Consider the following 17,729-nt stretch of genomic DNA (forward strand, 5'->3'; position numbering starts at 1 on the left):
AGATGGAGCGGCTGGAGGCTCGGGCAGCCCGGCTCCGCGCCCGCCTCGACCGCTGCACCGTGGCCGGGCTGGCGCTGCTGGCCCTGGGCGGGCTCCTGCTCGCCGCCCTGCTGCTGGCCGCCGCCGCCGCCCGCCGCCGCGCCCGGGCCGCCCGGCGCACCGGTGGCACCTATGGCTCGGTACGGCTGCGGCTGCGGAGGGTGTCAGCTGAAGGGACGCGGGCTCTGCTGGAGAGCCAACTGAGCCCCCCACCTCAGACCCCCGAGGGTCCCGTCTCCTAGCCCTGTGCACCCCGGGGATCCCTCGCCTTTGGCAGAAACGGGGTCCCCTTGCTGCACCCCAACACCGACACCATTGGGTGAGACTTTGCCTACGCCAGCCTTCAGTCACCATTTTCACCTCCTTGAACCCTCCTTGGATGGTGCTCCGGCCCAACAGCACCGGAATGATGAGGCTTTGGGATACTCCACCGGACTGCATGGTCCTGGCCTGGGTTGTTCCCCACCACCAGCACTGGGACAGCATGGCCTTGGGACCCCGTGTTGTCTCCCCAGCACTTTCCTGGATGGGATCCTGCCACCAGCATCATGGCAGTGGCACGATCAAGGCACCCGTGGGATTTCTGTGCCATGGTCAGCTGCAGCCTGGGCTGGATGTGAGACTGAGCTCCTTCCCACAGCCACGACCTGACTGCTCCTCCCAACAGATCTGTTTCTGCCATCAGTGACCAGTTTTAGCAATAGTTTCCTGTAAAACTCTGGCACAGAGCTGGTGCTTGCACTGCTTCAGAAGAAGAGGCAGCAAGCATGCCCACCACCCATGGGGTGGGGTCCAGCCCCCTGCCACCCCTCAGCCCTCACACCCCACCAGCCCCATTCCACACAGCAGGATGAAGGCCAGGACACACGCCTGCACTGTGCCAAGCATCCCACTACCACCAGCAGCCCCGGAATGGCCTCTTCAAAAATCATGGTGCTCCATACAGAAGAGAGCAAATGATTCTCAGTGCCTCAAGGTGACGTGGTGGCTGTGTCCCATGCTGGCCTGGCAGTGCTGCTGCTGGGGTGTCCCCACGCTGGCCTTTCTGCTGATTCAAGGGCCGTTGTCTGTGGCGTGAAGGCAAAATTGCATCTCGGGAATTAAACATGAAGCGTCATTAAAGCACAATGTTCTCTGGAAAGAGAAATGGGTATGAGCAATGTGCTGGGAAAGGGAAATAATTATCCCATTGGAAAATGCAGACCCACAAAAGGTGCTCCTTATCATGAACTGCCACCAGTTTTCAATCCACCCCTTAAGTTACCCACTTCAAACATTCTCAGGCAGGGACAAATCCCTCCAGACAGCCTGGCACAAAAGTGATATTTACATCTGGTTACCTGGGTTGGGTTTTATTCTAGGGCTTCCAGTGTCCCCTCGTATGCTGGGGACAGTGTCCTCTGCCCTGTGTTTTCCTATAATGCTTTGCAGATGATTCTTCCTGCTGCTGTGAAGGGCCACATGCCCCTCTCCCTGTCACCACATCACTAGCAATGCTCTGTATTTATCGTAGGATCCCAGGAAACAACCTTGAATCACCTCACACCTGCAATCCTGACACCCAGGAACCTTTCCCTGGGATGAAACCATACTTGGAGTGAAATGGGTGGCTGTGCCCCTGTTCCCAAACAAGCATTCCCTGTCCCCAACAGCCTGGGACAAATGGCTTTAAGCAGAGCCCGAGGGGCCTAATGAAGGGTCCAAGGAGAGCAGGGGGGACAAATGTCATTGTGGCTGTCCCTGAGGGGCCCTAGGGTGAACGAGGGGGTGATGCCGTGGGAGGGAAGAGAGGGGAAGAAAAAGAAGAGAAGGGGAGAAAGGGGGAGCTCTGAGCCTTCCCAAGGCTCTGCCCTGAGAAGCCAGTATGTCCCTCCTGTAACTCAGCACTGGCCCTGCATGTCTGGATCAGAAAAATAAACCCATTAGATGGAGAAATCATCCTCATCCCTTTTTGTTACTTTAAATAAGATGGAAGGAGTGTTTTCAGGATGAAAGGCTGAGCCTGGTGAAGGTTACAGCTGCTGAGCACCTGCTGTATGTGAGCACAAGAAATACTACCATGGATTAGAGCATGAGGCTACTCAAGAGACTGCAGGAAGGGGCTGTTATTGTTTTGTCAGCACGTTGCTGGACTGTGCCTTGAGTCCCTGCAGGACTGGGGGGAAGCCTCTACATGGAGAGAGATCTATTTACAATGAACCAACTGTGTCAAGGAAGGAGTGCCATTAAAGAAGATTCCCCACAGAGAACTCCAGGGCTGGGATGTGATTTTGTACACAGGCTCCCCTAGGCTGAGGTGTAGGGTGGCTGTGACAGAGAGATGTAGAGCTGTCTGACCTGGCTGTCCCTTCATCACTCTGGCAGGCACTGGGGAAGAGGCACTAGCATGTGGTGCTTAATGTGCAGAGGAGTAGTAGGAAGCAATCCAAAATATTCCAGAGTGCTGAGAAAAATCTGGCTGGGAAAGGCTGATGCTGTGCAGCCTGAGTGGAATGAGGGTCAATGGCTCTCCAGTCCCCCAGTGCTGGTGTTTTGGGGCTTTGTTTGTGCCAGGAGCAAGCAACGCAAGCAGGGAGGGCCTAGTGTGCTTTTCCCAGTTCCATATAACGGGGGCTGCTTTGTTTTCCAGCTGGGCCACACACACGGCTTCCCTGCACCCAGGATCCAAGGGATGTAGCACCGGCTGCAGAGTAATTAGCGACGCCGGGGGGTTCTGCCATCCCATCAGGAGCAGGCAGGCAGGTGCTGTGGGCTGGGCGGGCTGGCAGATGGCCTGAAGGACTCTCTGGGGATCCTGAGCCATTACCAATAATCCAGTGCCTCTCTTCAAACGTGTAGTGGAAGTGCTGCTGCTGGCGGAGGGAGGCTGAGCCGGTGCCAAGACTGCACACCCAGCCCCAGCTGCTCCTCACAGCCTCCCCATAAAAATTAACGTGGGGTGTGTTACTGTGCTCCCATGCATGTTAATGTTTTCTGTCGCTTAGCGTAGAAACAGCAGTGCTGGGGACAGAGACACATGGCTGAGGGCCTGAACTGTCCCTCCTGCTGAAGGGAGACCTGGCTGTCACAGCCACTGTGGTACAAACCCACCATGGGGTCGGCTGCCTCCCAGGCATTGTCAGGGAATGGAGTTTGTGCTGGCCACAAGCCCTACAGATGGAATAAAGAATGTGCTTGGGATCACTGGTTCTCAGGAGGCACCTCTGCCATGCTCCAGGCCCTTTGGTGGGACCCAAGCCAACTGTGGGGACAGTCTCCTGTATCCACTATCCTGTCCTGTGACATGGAGAGGAGGATCCTTTCCTCCTTTTACCCATCCTTTCTGGAGAGCGGATGGGTCGGCCCTGGGAGCCCAGAGGCTCAGGCAAAGGCCTGAATCGGACATTTGTCCCCTTTGGAACCCACTCCCCTCCTCTGCCACCTGTTTCCCAGCTGCACAACACCACGGACCCGCCGGGGCCAGGCGCTGCAGACAAAAGCTGGTTCCTCGCCCTGCCGCAGCCTCTCCCGGCGCTGACTCGCTTTAATTAGCCCCATCAAAGCCGGCTGCGTCTCTCCCTCCTGGAAGGTCGCAGAACATGATTAATTCAGGCACAGAAAACAGCCGCCCCCCGCAGAGAGGGGCCTCTCGATGAGGCCAAAGCTGTTTCTGCTCCCTCACGCAGTAAGGTTGGGGTCTGCAGTCTCTCAACCCCAGCAGCAGGGCTGGGAGCTTCTTTCTCCTGCAACGAAGCTGTGGATGGGCACAGGCTGTCCCAGGAGCCAGAGCGGATAGCCAGAGCAATGGCCTCACCGAGCCGTGTGTCTCTCTCCATCCTTCCCATGCTGCTCTGGTCATGGGTACTGCCCACAGCCCACACGTGGGTCTGCAGGTGGGACTTCCTCTGAAAAACCTCTGCATAGTTCAGTGGGTCTGGGCTCAGAACCAGCCCCTCCACAAATGGGGGTCCACGCATGAGCCCCGGGGAGATGCAGGGGATGCTCCAGCTGCTCCCAGCACCAGATTTCTCCAGCTGGTCTTCCCTGCTCCCACATGTGCAGAGCCCAGGATGGCACACACCATAACACAGCTTTATTAACTGCATTTGTAGGCAAAGAGGTTTTAAAAGGAAAAGCCTTTTGGGAAAAGGGAGAGATGGGGGGATCCCTTGCCCTTTTTTATTTCTGCCAACGCAGCTGCGTGCAGCGTTCCAACAGCATTCAATGCCCCGGAGAGGCAATTACTGCAGGAGCAGGGCTGGGCTGTTCTCCATTTTCCTAATACAGTTACATCGTCTTGGAAAAGCACTGCTGCTCAGGGGAAGATACAAAGCGAGTTCCCAGCATGGAATCTCTGCCTCCAGAAAGGCTCTGGGGCTTCCCCTTGCACAGTAGGGAACACAGGGGGACACCCCAGTAAGCACCAGCACAACACTGTTGTCAGGTTTTTATTTCAGTCTCCTGAACATCCTTCTAAGAGATCAAACCACGAGAAGAAAAACAGCATGAGCCCCTGGCAGGAGATGAGCTGCAGGCCCAAAATCAACTGACCTGGGGAATCTGTGGGGATGGGGGGTTGCTAGAGAGAGCTCAGGAGCCTGAGCCATGCAGATCTCAGCCATTCTCCCCAAGCCAGCCAGGCAGAGCCACACACAACAAGACTGACAGCAGGAGAATGTGTTCTAGAAAACTCTTCTGCAAAGCACCCACACTCCTGCAGTGCCCAGTGGGCAACCCTCGCCACACTGCCTGCAGGGCTTCAATTACACCCCAGGAATGAAAAACACCACAGCTGCAGGAAAGAGAGGGGGCAAGGTGAGCCAGGAATTCAATCTTTCTCTTCTCATGCACATCAAAGGCTTTTCTGGTGCTGCTCTTCAAAGCCAGCAGGCAAAGCTGTAATCTCAGCTGCTGCTGGGGGTCTGCCCATGGAGACTCTGCGGGTTGGGCTTTCCAGCCCTTCAATCAGTGCCTTGCTCAGATACAGAGCAAGAGAGAAACCCACTCTGTGGGGAGCCCACTCTGGCTGTCCCCTTCACAAGTCTGCTGTGGTTTTCTGCAGAGGAGCAGCAAGGAGCCAGCTCCCTCCTCACACCCACCACTTGTGAGACCCCAGCAGCAAGCTCTGCCACCCCAGAGAAGCAGAGGAGAAATCCCACAACACCCAGGCCGCTCCCAGAACGCCACACCCCATGCTCCCACCTTGCTGGGTGCAAATGGCCGGGTACCCTCAGAGGAGCAGGGAAAGAAATGACCTACTACTGCCTCCTCTTCCGTTCTGCAAACAGGGAAGCCTTTATAGCTGACGGGACACATGGGAATGTGGCCCAAAACAGAGAGGAGGAAAATGCTGCTGGAAAGATGTACGCCCATCAGACGAGGAGTGAAGAGGCAAAGTGCCCCTGCTTCCCAGAAGACTTGTTTGTGAGCAGCCACGTGGTGACTCCTCACATGAACATGTCGTCGTAGCCTGGAGGGGGAAGGTGGTCAGGATCTGGCCTGGAAAGAAATTCAGAGCAGAGTCAAACAGGAGAGCTCAGGCCTGCAGCAACAGGGATGAGCTGGGATCCAGTGGCAGGCTGGAAGCATGGCCAAGGACCTACCCGGGTCGCCCAGCTCCTAACGGGCCAAAGGGGTCAAATCTGGCGCCTGGTGGGACAGCTCCTGGGGGAAGCCGGCCTGGGATGCCCGACGATGGGTCAATACCAGGATGTGGGAAGCCAGAGTGGAGAGGGTCCATAATCATTCCCCCACTTCGACCTCTGGAGAGAGAAAAGGCAGAGGAGATGAGATTGGCACTGGAAAGAGAGAACGGCAGAAGAAATGCTGAGCATGGGAACAAGGGGTTAACCTGACACATGGCACATGGGAAGGAAAGCTCCCAGGACCAGCCAGTGAGGCAGCCCATGGCAGAAAGACAGAGAGCCCTGCAGAACATCCCACAATTGTTTGAGTAGGAAGAGACCTCAGAGCTCATCTTATTCCAACCCCCTGCCACAGGCAGGGACATCTTCCACTAGACCAAGTTGTCCCAAGCCCCATCCAATCTTGAACACTTCCAGTGATGGGGCAGCCACAGCTTCTCTGGACAACCTGTGCCAGGCTCTCATCACCCTCACAGGGAAGAATTTCTTCCCAATATCCAATCTAACTTGACCCGCTGTCAGTGAGAAACCCTTCCCCTTTGTCCTGTCACTTCAGGCCCTTGTCCAAAGTCCCTCTCCAGCTCTCTTGGAGCCCTTCTAGGAACTGTAAGGGGCTCTAAGGTGCCCCTGGAGCCTTCTCCAGGCTGAACAGCCCCAGATCTCTCAGCCTGTCTCCATAGCAGAGGTGCTGGCTGTTCCTTCAAGAAGCACCAGACCAGCTGGCCCTCACTGCAGGCCCATATTCCATCCCTGCTTCCTGTCCTGCTCTGCACGGTGTCGCAAGAGCCGGCTGGGCTCCCACAAGCCTTTCCAAAGAACTGCCTGGAAGTCATTTGCTGACCACGGCGGCTCCTCAGAGCTGCCCCATGCTGCGAGTGCCATTCCTCATGGTCGGTTTTGTGCAAATGCGGCTGGAGCCTCCGGACACCGCTGCCATCATACAAGTCATTAACAACCGTGCTAATGAGTTCCATTAGGCTAGAACGGCTGCCCAAAGCGCCCCAGGACAGCCAGGTCCCAAGAGCATATTCCTGAGAGTCTGGGTCTCCAGCGCTGGCAGGTGTCACAAATCTGCTTCCATTTACCATCTTTATTTGTCATTTACAGAGAAATCTCTGATGAAGGGCTGGAGGCACCAAGAGAAACAAGGACACCCTCCCCCAAAATGAATCCCCTCTCCTTGTACAATCCGGTTTCCTTCCAGTCCCTCCAGCTCCAGACCTCTCTTTCCAGCTGAGCAGGGACATTTTTAGCTGGCCCTTTTCTAGCCAAACCCATGGAGAACCAAGTCTTGCAAAAGGGGAAAAAATGCCATCCCCACAGGAGAGTGGTTCCAAAGAGGAGACTCCTCTGGGCTGCAGGACACTGCGCAATGACACCACAAGCTGGTTATTGTCTGACTGTGTGCTTTTAACTGGAGTGGAAGATGACAGGTTCGCCTTGCCTGACCAAACCAAATACCAAGGATGTATCTGTGAAGCCCAGCCTCCCAGACAGCCCAGCCTCTGCCCAAGCTTTCTCCAAGTGCCTCAGACAGCCGGGAGGCTTGCAACAGGACTTGAGAATCCGTGAACTCGGCTTTCAGCCTCCCCTTCTGCAGACTGCTGGGCTGGAGACACAGCAGCTGGTAACTGTTTAAATTAGAGGCTTAAATTCACTTAACGACATATTCAGCTTTGATTTACTGCAGGAATTACTGTGTGTTAAATTAATACAAGCTGATTATTAAACAGACACAGATTGCAACTTATCATCTCTGCAAGAGACGGGATCTTATTACAATATTAGAACCATACTGAGCTTTAGCAACTGTCAATTGGTCCCTCACAATTTGCACTGAGCAACTGTCCCATCACCATCCCCACTCAGAGACACTTGGCTAGATGCTGTTCCAGTGATCTCCAACCACCCCACGCCCCCCAAAGGCAGAGTAGGGTGTGCTTCAAGAGCCATACTCACCCAAAAGGGTCCAGGTCTTCCCCACCAACAGCAAAGGGGCTCAAGGGGGAAGGCCTGAAACACAGAACACAGCGAGATATTCAGGGAAGGGCAGAGAAGCTGCATGGAGCTGTGCCCTTGGGTGCTCTCCCATGGCAAACAGTGCAACACCTGGAGGGCCCTGGGACCTGTGGGACCCTGTGTGAGGGAGCTGCCACTGGGAGCCATCCCAGGCCCAGGACACAGCATTCCCTGCTCCAGGGTGTTGCTGGATGAGGACACTGATGTGTGTGGCAGCAGCTTGCTGAGAAAAAGAGAGCCTGTTGTTCTCACTGCTTCAAGGAGGAGCTGTCCATATATACCAGGAATTTCCATGCCAGGGGATCCCTAAGCAGGTCTGGGCTAGGCCAGGCTCTCCAGCATGTCCCAGCCCAGTCACAGTCCCACTTCTAGGAGTGTGGGGACAGTGGGGTGGTGGGCCTGCAGCCAGCTGGCACATCTCCCTGTCAATAATCCATGCCAGTAACATGGTTTCAGAGCAGTGCCCAGCTCCAGCCTGTCTTCCCAGGCCTCCCCATGGAGCCTCTCGCACCCTGAGTGGCAGCAGACAGCAGTGGGCTGACACACAAGCCAGATGTCCCAGCTGGTCCCCAAGAGATGGCAGAGCCACTGCAGTGTCTCTTGACTTCCAGCCAAAGGGCATCATAGTGTGTGTGTGAGAGAGGGGGGAACTCGCCTGCCACGTACAAGGGATGACTGGGAGGTGTCAGAAAGGGATGGCAAAGCAGGTGCCATGTGTCCCCTCTACCCAGCATTGCCAGCAATGGTTCCAAGGGGAAAGTGGGGTCAGGAGAACAAGAAGAGGAAGCCTTGCACCCCACCCTGGCTGGATGCATCTCTGGTGTCCCAGCCACACAATGGCAACTGTCCTTCCCACTGGCGTCCTTGCTCTGCCAGCCCCAACAGTCCCTCAGCCAGCACAGAGCAGGGCCACTGTCCTTCACCCCACACCTCACCTCCCAGCCCCAGACCCTGCCTGCTCCCTCCTGGGTCTGTCAGTCCAACACACAGCTCCAGAACAGCCCATCCCTTTCCAGCAACCAAATCAAACCCAGGTGTCCAGGCTGATCCAGCTGGGGAAGGTCTGGATCCCTTACACTCCCCATCCCACGTGTGAGAGATGTGGACCTGACGTGTAGTTTGGGTCACATCCCATCTGACAGGGGGCTCTCAGCAGCCACACGCTCTTTACTCACCTGGATGGGGCTCTTGTGCCCACTGGCTGCCGGGGAGGGAGCCGGAGCGGGTCCTCATCCCAGTGCACATCCCTTTTGGACTCAGGCTCCTTTTCGGCCTTTTCTGCAGGGCCTCTGAGGGGAGCAATGATGCCTGAAGCGATCCTTGTCCTCAGCTCCTCGGTGTTCTTGTACACCCTGCAGCAAGGAGAGGGGAGGCAGTGGGCTGGGGTAGCCATGGCACCAGGACACAGGGTGCTGGACAGGCTGCAAGAGGCATGGGGAGTGGACAGACAAGCCCAAAGCGTCCCTGGCACAGAACATGTCCCCTGCTGGCAGCACAGAGGGGACAGGAAGTGGTAACAGCACACAAGGGCATCAAAGTCCTCACCCCATTTCAGATGGGCAAGGTGTCACCCAGCCACTCCCTTCTGCTCCAACCCAACCAGTTTGCACTGGAGGAAAGCACATGACACTGCAGATGTGGCTGAAGCTGTCATTCTCCTGGGCAGTGTCCACCCAGCACAATGCTCTGGAAATAAATGGCCTGTCTCCAGGTGGGATGGCCCTCCCCTAGGCTCCAACCCACGATCCCACTGTCCTCTAAATCTCTTGTGCCAGCGCAGAGGGAGGCATGGAACAGAGTTCTGGCTGCATTTCAGGGCTGGCCTGGGTTTGTACTGGGGAGTAAGTCCTCCAGCTCCTCCCAACCTGATTTCTGACCCCCTCTCCATGCCAGTAGGACACTTCCTCCTGCAGAAAATACCAGGAAACTGAGATTACTTGTGGAAATCGTCCAGGTGCTCTGGGTTGATGTAGTCGGCCACTGCCAAGGTCACATCTGCCACCTTCTGAGAGCTCCGATCCTGGAAAAATGCAGGTAAAGCAGAGTGAGCAGCCTGGCAGAGCTGGGAATGAGGGACAGAGAAGCTACAACACCAGCCCCAGGCTTGGGATACAAAGAATGGGGCTCACCTGCTTCCCGCCATATCCCTGTGCTGTGCCTGAATCTCCAGGAGCAAACCCCAGCATACAGCAACATTTTCCCTGCTCCCTCTCCCCAGTTCAGGCTGCAAAGGGTGAAACACTGAGCAAATCCACCTGGAGAAGGTGCTTGTTGGAGGCTGCAGAGATGTCCTGAGCTAGGAAAGGGACAGAAGCAGGGCAGCTCCTGGGCTGCAGTGTTCAAGGCCAACTGTCCCACTGCTCTGACACAGCAAGGGTTTGACCAGCTTCATGCTGGGCCACATCTTCTGCCACACAAACACCCCCTGAGTCTGCCCCATCCTGAGGGACAAACACCACTTCCAGGTAGAACGAGCAAAAGCAAACATTTAAGAAATTGCCCTGGTGTTCTTTTCAGCCAAAGGACCCCAAACCCCCTGGGCCACATGGGTGCTCACCATGACGTTGAGGATCATACTGTCCTCCACCATGATGGCCTTCAGCAGCAGCTCACGGGCATCGTCCGTGGACTTGTAGCGCAGTGTATACACCTCCTTATTGGCTTCCCAGCCGGTGGGCAACAGCTCTGACTTCCTTTCATCGGGACCTGGCTGCAACAGAACAGACAGGCTGCCAAGACCCTGCCCAGGAGCCCAGCATGACCTCCTAGGGCGGGGGTCTTGTCTTGGCTGCACAGTGAGATCCAGGAGGGAACTGAGGCCTCTGGGAGGGGATCCTTCAGTGCCTTCACAGTTTCGACAGCAAAAGCAGGACTGTATTTCCTACAGGCTGGCCCTGCCTACGACAGCCTCCCTCAGCATCTCTGTGCTGGAACAGGAGGGACTACACCACCCTTTGCTGAGGAGAAAGAGGTAACAAATACCCAGACTGGGAGACAATGCTCTTCCCTGCCAGACTCTCCCCCTCACCTCCCCAGCATGACACAGAGCTGTCTGGGGTAGGGGGGAAGGCTATCATCATGTCTGTCCCAGCCTCACATCAGTGCTGCTGGGGGGCCCTGCCCTACACTGTCCCCTCCTCTGGTACTGGGGAGGGTTCTCTGCCATGACATTGTCCTGCACCCCCATTACTCCCCAACACCACATCAGGCACTCTCCCAACACCCATCAGGATCCCAATTCAGTAGACCCCCACCTTAGCACTGGGTCCAGAACCAGCACTGCACTGGACACCTCCGTTTTATTACAGAGTTCTGCCTCAGCACCAAGCTCCACTTAGCACTATACTAACTCCCTTCCCAAAGTCATAACGATCGCATCAGCAACAGGATCTCCCGTCCTGCGACATCCCACAGACCACCCCTCGGCCCCCCCAGTACCGGGATCCTGTCAGCACCGCCATCCCTCCAAGAGCGGCACCCCCTACAGCACAGGGACACCCCGCCAACACCAGGACACTCCACAACCCCGCAGTCGCCAGTTCCGACCTCCACAGCAGCACCGAGGCCCCTCGGACCCCGCACCGGCCCGGGTGGCCCCAACACCGCCGGCGCCGCGCGGTTCCCCCGGCTCCGGCAGCGGTCGCCGGGCTCGGCCGCACGGCGCCGGCGAGCGGCATTAGGAAAGGCCGGGGCTTCACCGTGGCCTACTAGGCCTCCGCGGCGGCGCAGCACGGCTCGGCCCATACCTGGTCGCCCGTGCCCAGGCAGCGGTAGCCGTGCCGGACCAGCTCCCAGTGGATGCCACAGACCAGAGCGTCCTGCGGGCGGGAAATGACGGCCCTTGCCAAGGCGTATAGTGGCTCCAGCCCCGCCATGGCTGCTCCGGGCCGGGGCGGAGCCGGGGCCGCACCGCCCCTCACTAGAGGGCCCCCGTCCGCTGCGCAGGGCCCGGGCCGCCTCCTGAGGCTGCTGGGCCGGTGGCTCATCTTTTGTGGTCGCCGCTGCTGAGGCTTCTCGAGTTCTGGGGTCGGTTTCGGGCCCCCCAGGACAAGAACGACATTGAGGGGCTGAAGCGTGTCCAGAGAAAGGAATGGAGCTGGGGAGGGGGCTGGAGCACCAGAAGCGGATGGGGAGCCAGAGGGGCTCAACCTGGAGAAAAGGAGGTTCAGGGGGCACCTTCTCTCTCTCTACAACTCTCTGACGGGAGGGTGGAGCCAGGTGGGGGTCGGGCTCTGCTCCCGGGGAACAAGGGACAGGACAAGAGGAGACAGCCTCAAGTTGTGCCACGGGATGTTTGCTTTGGATATTAGGGAAAAATTATTCACCAAAAGGCTGCCCTGGGGGCAGTGGTGAAGTCACCATCCTTGGAGGGGTTTAACAGACTTGTAGATGTGGCACTCAGGGACGTGGGTTAGTGGTGGGCTTGGTTGTGCTGGGGCAACAGTTGGACTCGATGATCTAAGAGGGCTTTTCCAACCTAAAGGATTCCATGATCCTGTGAAGGGTCTCTGCCCAGCACCATCCAGCAGCCTCCAGGTTAGTCACTCTGAGCGTCCTTCCCTACTCCTAGCTCTTTCTTGTCAGAAGAGCATTTGAGTCCATGCAGGGTCTGCTTGTGCTGCTATAGGAAGCCTTCACCAAAGGCACCAAAGCACCAAACAGCCATTGATGGGTTTATTTCATCCCTTCCATACTCCCTTCTCTGGGTCAGTGTTTATAACACCTAAATTCTATTAAAGTTGCCACTGAAAGGCATTCAGGGGCTTTTTTTCCTTGCCCCTGGGCCAGAGCCAATGTCATCAGTGTGGCTGGCAGGAGACTGGGGCTCAGGACAAAGCCAGGGAACACCATCATCTGCTGCTTTCCTAATCTGAGCTTCAGCTCCTTGGGGATACTCATCTTGACTTCATTATGCGTCAGTTAATTAACTTGCACTGCTTGCTCTTTCCATTTCCCTCTCAAGAAGTCACTGAGGCTGAACAACCCCCGGGCTGAACGACCCCCACGCTGAACGACCACAGTCCCACAGGTCCCATGGGAATCACCACCAGGAGACACCACACCTCCCACCATACTCTGACACTCCTGTCTTCAGGGAAGACAGCTGGACTCATCAGGAAAGCTGCTGCAGATTTTCCACAGGGCCAGGATTTCAGCACAGGAGCTCCGTGAGGGAGGCATCAGATGGGGATGAGATGGGAACAGCAGGAAATGCCTCAGCCGGATCTTCTCCATTGCTGAGATGTGATTCAGAGCAGCAGCAGCATTTCCACCCCAAGGCTCGGCTCACTCCCAGGCAGCAGCCGCGGTTTCAGGCTTTGATGGCATCCACATTTCACTTTCCCAGCACAGCCCGGCCCTGGGTGGGCCAGGCAGCTACCAGTGGCTCCATTTGAATGCCCACTTGTGAGGCAGAGTTTGAAATCATAGGTCCTTCCAGAAACCTGATCCAGAATCCTGTATCCCAGTGCTGCTAATACATTCCCCTTAGATTCCTACAGAACTGCTGCAGGTGCAGGAGCACAGGGTATTTGGGATTGGTGGCCTCAGGAGCTGTTGGTGTCTCGGCAGGATCACACAGAAGCTCTGCTGAGTGCTTGCCAAGCTTTCCATTTCCCATCCAAATTGCTGCCATCCCTGTTCACCCACCATCCACTCCCCACCCTCTTGCCCTTCAGCACGTGCTCCCTTCCAGACCTCAGCTTGTCCTCCTGTGGCCTCACCTCCATATTGTCATCCTTAATTTATTTTCCCACACTGTGTTGTGTCAGCTGCCCTGCACCACTCTTGAGAAGCGACTTTTGGTGCCAAGTCCCCCTTGGCCTGATCAGCCCCTCTGTTGGCACAGCAGTGAGGAAAGCAGGATGCCTCCATGTATCCCCTCACCACAGGACTCTCCTGGGAGCCAGGCCCCTGCCATACCTGAGCCCATGGCCCTGGGGCTGACTGCCACTACATCAAAGCTGTTATTCCAGCACCCATGTTGCCATGGTGGCATTGCCTGACTCCCCGTTGTCTCCTTCCTCTGCTCCCGTGCCTCACTTGCTCCGTGGCTCACTGATGATGAAAACCACTGGCCACATGAAAGCAGCCCCCTAATGAGAGGTAGGGGCCTGTGAACTGTGTGGGAGGTACGGAGAGCCTGGCCCCGGCTGGAATCAACAGCCAAGTTACTAACGAGGTGATGAGGATTGCAGAGCTGGCACACTTGTGCTGCAAGGCCAGCACATCACAGCGGCTGCTGGGCACTCTGGTGCCATCATCGGAGCAGCCATGTCCCTTTTGTGACTGCTGGAACACAGCTGGGAGCAGGAGTGATGCTGTGAGAGCTGATCAAAGCCCTCAGAGCAGCCGGTGTCCTGATGCCTTGTACATGTTCATGATGATTCACACCCAGCTCTTGCACCAAGGAAGCTGCCCTTGGCCATTTTCCTCCCACTTTAACCTGGCAACATGATCCAGGAACATCGTGGAGGCCTGCTCCCTGACAGAGCATGGATGGGGGTGATGTCCCAGGGGAGGTGATAGCTGGAGCTATCCCAGCCAGACAGCGGTGCTTTGAGCAGGTAGAGGGCTACATCAGCCGGGGTCACCTCCGTCACACAAACCGCAGACTCCCCTGACCTTCATACTTTCCCACTGCCTCACTGCTCCCATTGCATGCGCCCACTGTGGTGTTGTAACGAGCAGAAGAGGAAACAGATTTCCCAACCGCCCGCCCCGCTGGCAGCCCATGAGCCCTCTGTGCTGGGAATGACAGCCAGCATGGCCAGGGCAGCTGGCTCACCCCTGTGCTGTGCTCTGTGTGCTGGGTATGACCCAGAGTCTCACAGGAGAAGGCAGAGAGGGGCCGTGGATAATCCGTGGCTGATGTTCAGGTGTTGCAGGCTGCTGCTTCCCTCGGGGTCAGCTCACTGCTGCTCCTCTCCCATGCATCACCCAGGGCTGGGTGATGGATGGCACTGCCATGTTTTCTTCCAGAATCCCTGTCCTGCTCCATGCAGGCAGCAGTTTCCTAGCACACAGTGGGAGGGAAAGATGGGATCCCCCGCTGCATAGCAGGGAGAGCCAGCAGCACTGGAGTAGCTTCTCCACAATCTGCTCAATGCCTCAGGGCTTACTGGCTCATAAGGAGCCACCTGATTGTGACTGAAATCACCAGTGCCAAGGGACATGGACTGGGACAGGACTTCCTGGAATGGGCTTTTCCCGTCACTGCCATCATTGCCTTGAGAGGGGAGGTAGTCACTCCATGAAAATTTGGCCTCCCCTTTATTTCCCCTAAATTCAATTCCAGGGAAAGATGACACTGAGGCAGGAGAAAGGGGTTTTTTCTCCGGGAAAGAAATGCAAACCACATGCAGGCAGGCTTGGGCAGGAGGAGGGACTGGGGCTGCAAGAGCCAGCACTCAGCAGCGAGGCCGAGCTAAAGTCAATTAGTGCTTCAGGACTCCAAACACGCCCGAGTGCTGCACTTCGAGCAGGCATGATCCCTGTCGGAGAGAAGCTGCCAGTAGGGTTTGAAAATAATTAGGAAACCCAGAACCCCAGTGCTTCCCAGAAAAGCCTGTTAGTTCTGCGGTGGAAACCTTGCTTGCAGGGAGTGCATCGTACAAACAGAGTCATGATTCATCAACTGGATGGAGCTAAACTCCATTTTTCAGAGGTCAACACGCTCAAGTCCTAATGAGCTTTACCCTTGATAGGGCTCCTGTGCTCCCTTTGTCTGCCTGAATTCCAGGAATGCCCAGCACACCTGAAAGTAATGGGGAACCGTTTCAGGGGATATATTTCATCCAGAGACACCAAGAGCTTCCAAGAGGGCAGTGGTGATGGGGAAACTGAGGCACAGAGGGTTCAAACCACCAGCCCACTGCCTCCAGCCAGAGCCTGCACCACACCAGCCCCATCCCTGCAGCCTGGGTGGACGCTGCCAACCCCTGCTCTTGGGGGATCTCAGCTGTGAATACGAGCGGTCCAGCACAGCCTTGGAGGAACAAAACAAGACAATCAATCACCCTTGCTTCATCCCGCCCCAGTCTGCATTGTGCGGAGCCTGAGGGACTCCACATCAAAGCGAGAGCAGCTGGCTGCCGGGGTGTCCCAGGCTGGCTGCCGGGGTGTCCCAGCCCCAGACGGGCAGCGCCCTGCCCACGGGCTGCCTGTCTGCACTGCCCACACGGGCTTGGCCTCTGCTCACTGCCTGAGCCCCGGCAGCAAAACCGGGATGCAGCGCTGCTCTCTGCTGCGAGTGCAGGGGGAGATGCCCGAGGTCACGGCGGCTGCAGAGAGCACCAAAGGTGGGGGCGCATGGATGCGGAGACACCATTGTAGCATTCCAGGGCTGGCAGCACCTTCCCCCTGCGGGGGCGAGGAGGAGGTGGCATTACATATGGAGGAAGAGCCAGTCCCTTCCCAAGCTTATCCTGGAGCTGCGGGAAGCCTGCAGAGCAAAGCCTGCTCCTGCCGCGCAGCTCTCGCTATCCTCGCAAGACCCTTTTCTTTGCAGTTCCTTCCATGCCACACGGCGGGCGCTTCCCCCGGGCTGCAGCCCCAGCGCTGCTGCAGACAGTACATTAATTTTTGGATGTCTTTTGCAGCTCCCCAGCATTTCTCTCCATCCCAGGCACGCACGGCTGGGATGAGGCAATGTTCTCGGGGAGTATCGGCTTCCCGGCTGGTGTGGAATATTCCCTGATGAAACTGGTCCAACGTGCTGCCCGGTGGGGCTGGAGATGGTGAGGGGGTGCAAGGGGTCCAGTCGTGGTGGGCTGGGCTGCACCATGATAAACCAGCAACATTGACCATCTGGGATGGGGTGTCTGAACAAAGGAGAGCACCTGGATCCCCCAGGAGCAGTGCCGTGTGTGGGTGCAGCAGTGCAACAGCAATTTGGGTACAACACTCCAGATACCCCCTCTTTTCCCTCTGGCAAAGGGTCAGGGTGGCTCTGCCCTGTGACCACGGCATGGGACAGAGCGGGGAAGACACGTCTCTGGCAGCCTGCGGGACACACGTGCCCGTGGTGGGTAACAATTGACATTTTTTCCAGTTCGTTAATTAAAACACAGAACAAAAGTCACTAAAGTGTGAGGCTGGGTGTTTACAGGGAAAATTCCTCTTCAGGTGCCAGGTTTATTAATAGAAGGGGAAAAAAACAAGGGGGAGAGGCAGGGCCACAGCTGGCCAAGGAACATCTGGGAAGGAGATGCTTTTGTAGGGGTGGATGGTGTTGGGGGTGTGTGTGTGGGATGGGGGTGTGAGGATGGGGGTGCAGTAAGCACCCATGTCCCCCCACCACCAAGACCCTGGGGTGCTGAGTGGCCATGGGGAAGCCATGCCATGGGCATTGCTATGAGGCAGGAGGTTCCCAGCTCACCCAGTGGGACCCTGGCAGGGCTGATTCAGATCCTTTGAAGTTTTCCCCATTAACTGCCACAAATCGGTCAGGATCCAGGCTGATGAAGCAGAACATGCTGTCAGCATCGCCACCAGAGCTAGAGCTGCTGGGACACAAGGAAGACATGCTCAGCCAGGGTTCATGGTGTGAAGTTTGGGGCAGCAAAACCCTCCTGGCTCCTTCAAGCTGCCCCCAGGGGTGCAAGGGACTCCCAGCGGTGTTGGGGGGTGGCAGAGCTGTGCCCCCCAGACCCACATGCCACCCACCTCTGCCGAGTGCCTGCACACAGGCTGGCATTTGCACTTCCATATGTGACACATTAAGATTTGTTTCGAAGCCCTTTATTGTCATATTTTGTTCTTTATTTCCTACAAATTCAATTTGCTGAGGGATATGTGCAGATTGTGAAATTATTTTGAGAATAGTTCCTCTGGGTTTTTTAATTTCCTTTGTATTAAATTTTTACAGTGTTTAAAAGGCTATGAAAAATTTTATGTTACAAAAAAAAAAAGAAAAAATAAACCAGGAGGGCAAAATTCCAGGGAGGAAAGGAGAGGAGCCCAAGAGGGGGATGAACTGCGGGTTGGCGCTTGGACCAGCCATTGCCACTTCTGTCATGGCAGGCGCCAGGGATGGTCTGGCACAGA

At 56.4% G+C, this 17,729-nt stretch overlaps 1 protein-coding gene across 1 annotated transcript; it reads right to left on the reverse strand.

The window, feature by feature from the left end:
- Positions 1 to 4,453: 4,453 nt before the first annotated feature.
- Positions 4,454 to 11,600, reverse strand: PSMF1 (proteasome inhibitor subunit 1). The gene is made up of 7 exons (XM_042047975.1): positions 11,429 to 11,600; positions 10,240 to 10,392; positions 9,620 to 9,702; positions 8,858 to 9,034; positions 7,623 to 7,676; positions 5,622 to 5,780; positions 4,454 to 5,517 (listed from the first exon to the last, which is right to left on the reverse strand). The coding sequence occupies exons 1-7, from the start codon at positions 11,555 to 11,557 to the stop codon at positions 5,466 to 5,468; spliced, it is 807 nt and encodes a 268-aa protein (XP_041903909.1). The 5' UTR covers positions 11,558 to 11,600; the 3' UTR covers positions 4,454 to 5,465.
- Positions 11,601 to 17,729: the final 6,129 nt, after the last annotated feature.

Source organism: Corvus kubaryi, unplaced genomic scaffold, assembly GCF_017639235.1.
Source record: "Corvus kubaryi isolate FWS band 111438036 unplaced genomic scaffold, C.kubaryi_AGA036_p1.0 134, whole genome shotgun sequence".
Classification (NCBI taxonomy): domain Eukaryota; kingdom Metazoa; phylum Chordata; class Aves; order Passeriformes; family Corvidae; genus Corvus; species Corvus kubaryi.

What these genes read in the sequence shown, in the direction of transcription:
- PSMF1 (XM_042047975.1), bottom strand. Translation starts at nt 11,557, where the DNA reads ATGGCGGGGCTGGAGCCACTATACGCCTTGGCAAGGGCCGTCATTTCC. An exon ending in GGCACAAGAGCCCCATCCAG is followed by an intron (nt 7,677 to 8,857) that starts GTGAGTAAAGAG and finishes TCTGTGTTTCAG; the next exon opens with GCCTTCCCCCTTGAGCCCCT. An exon ending in GAAGACCTGGACCCTTTTGG is followed by an intron (nt 5,781 to 7,622) that starts GTGAGTATGGCT and finishes TTCTCTCTCCAG; the next exon opens with AGGTCGAAGTGGGGGAATGA.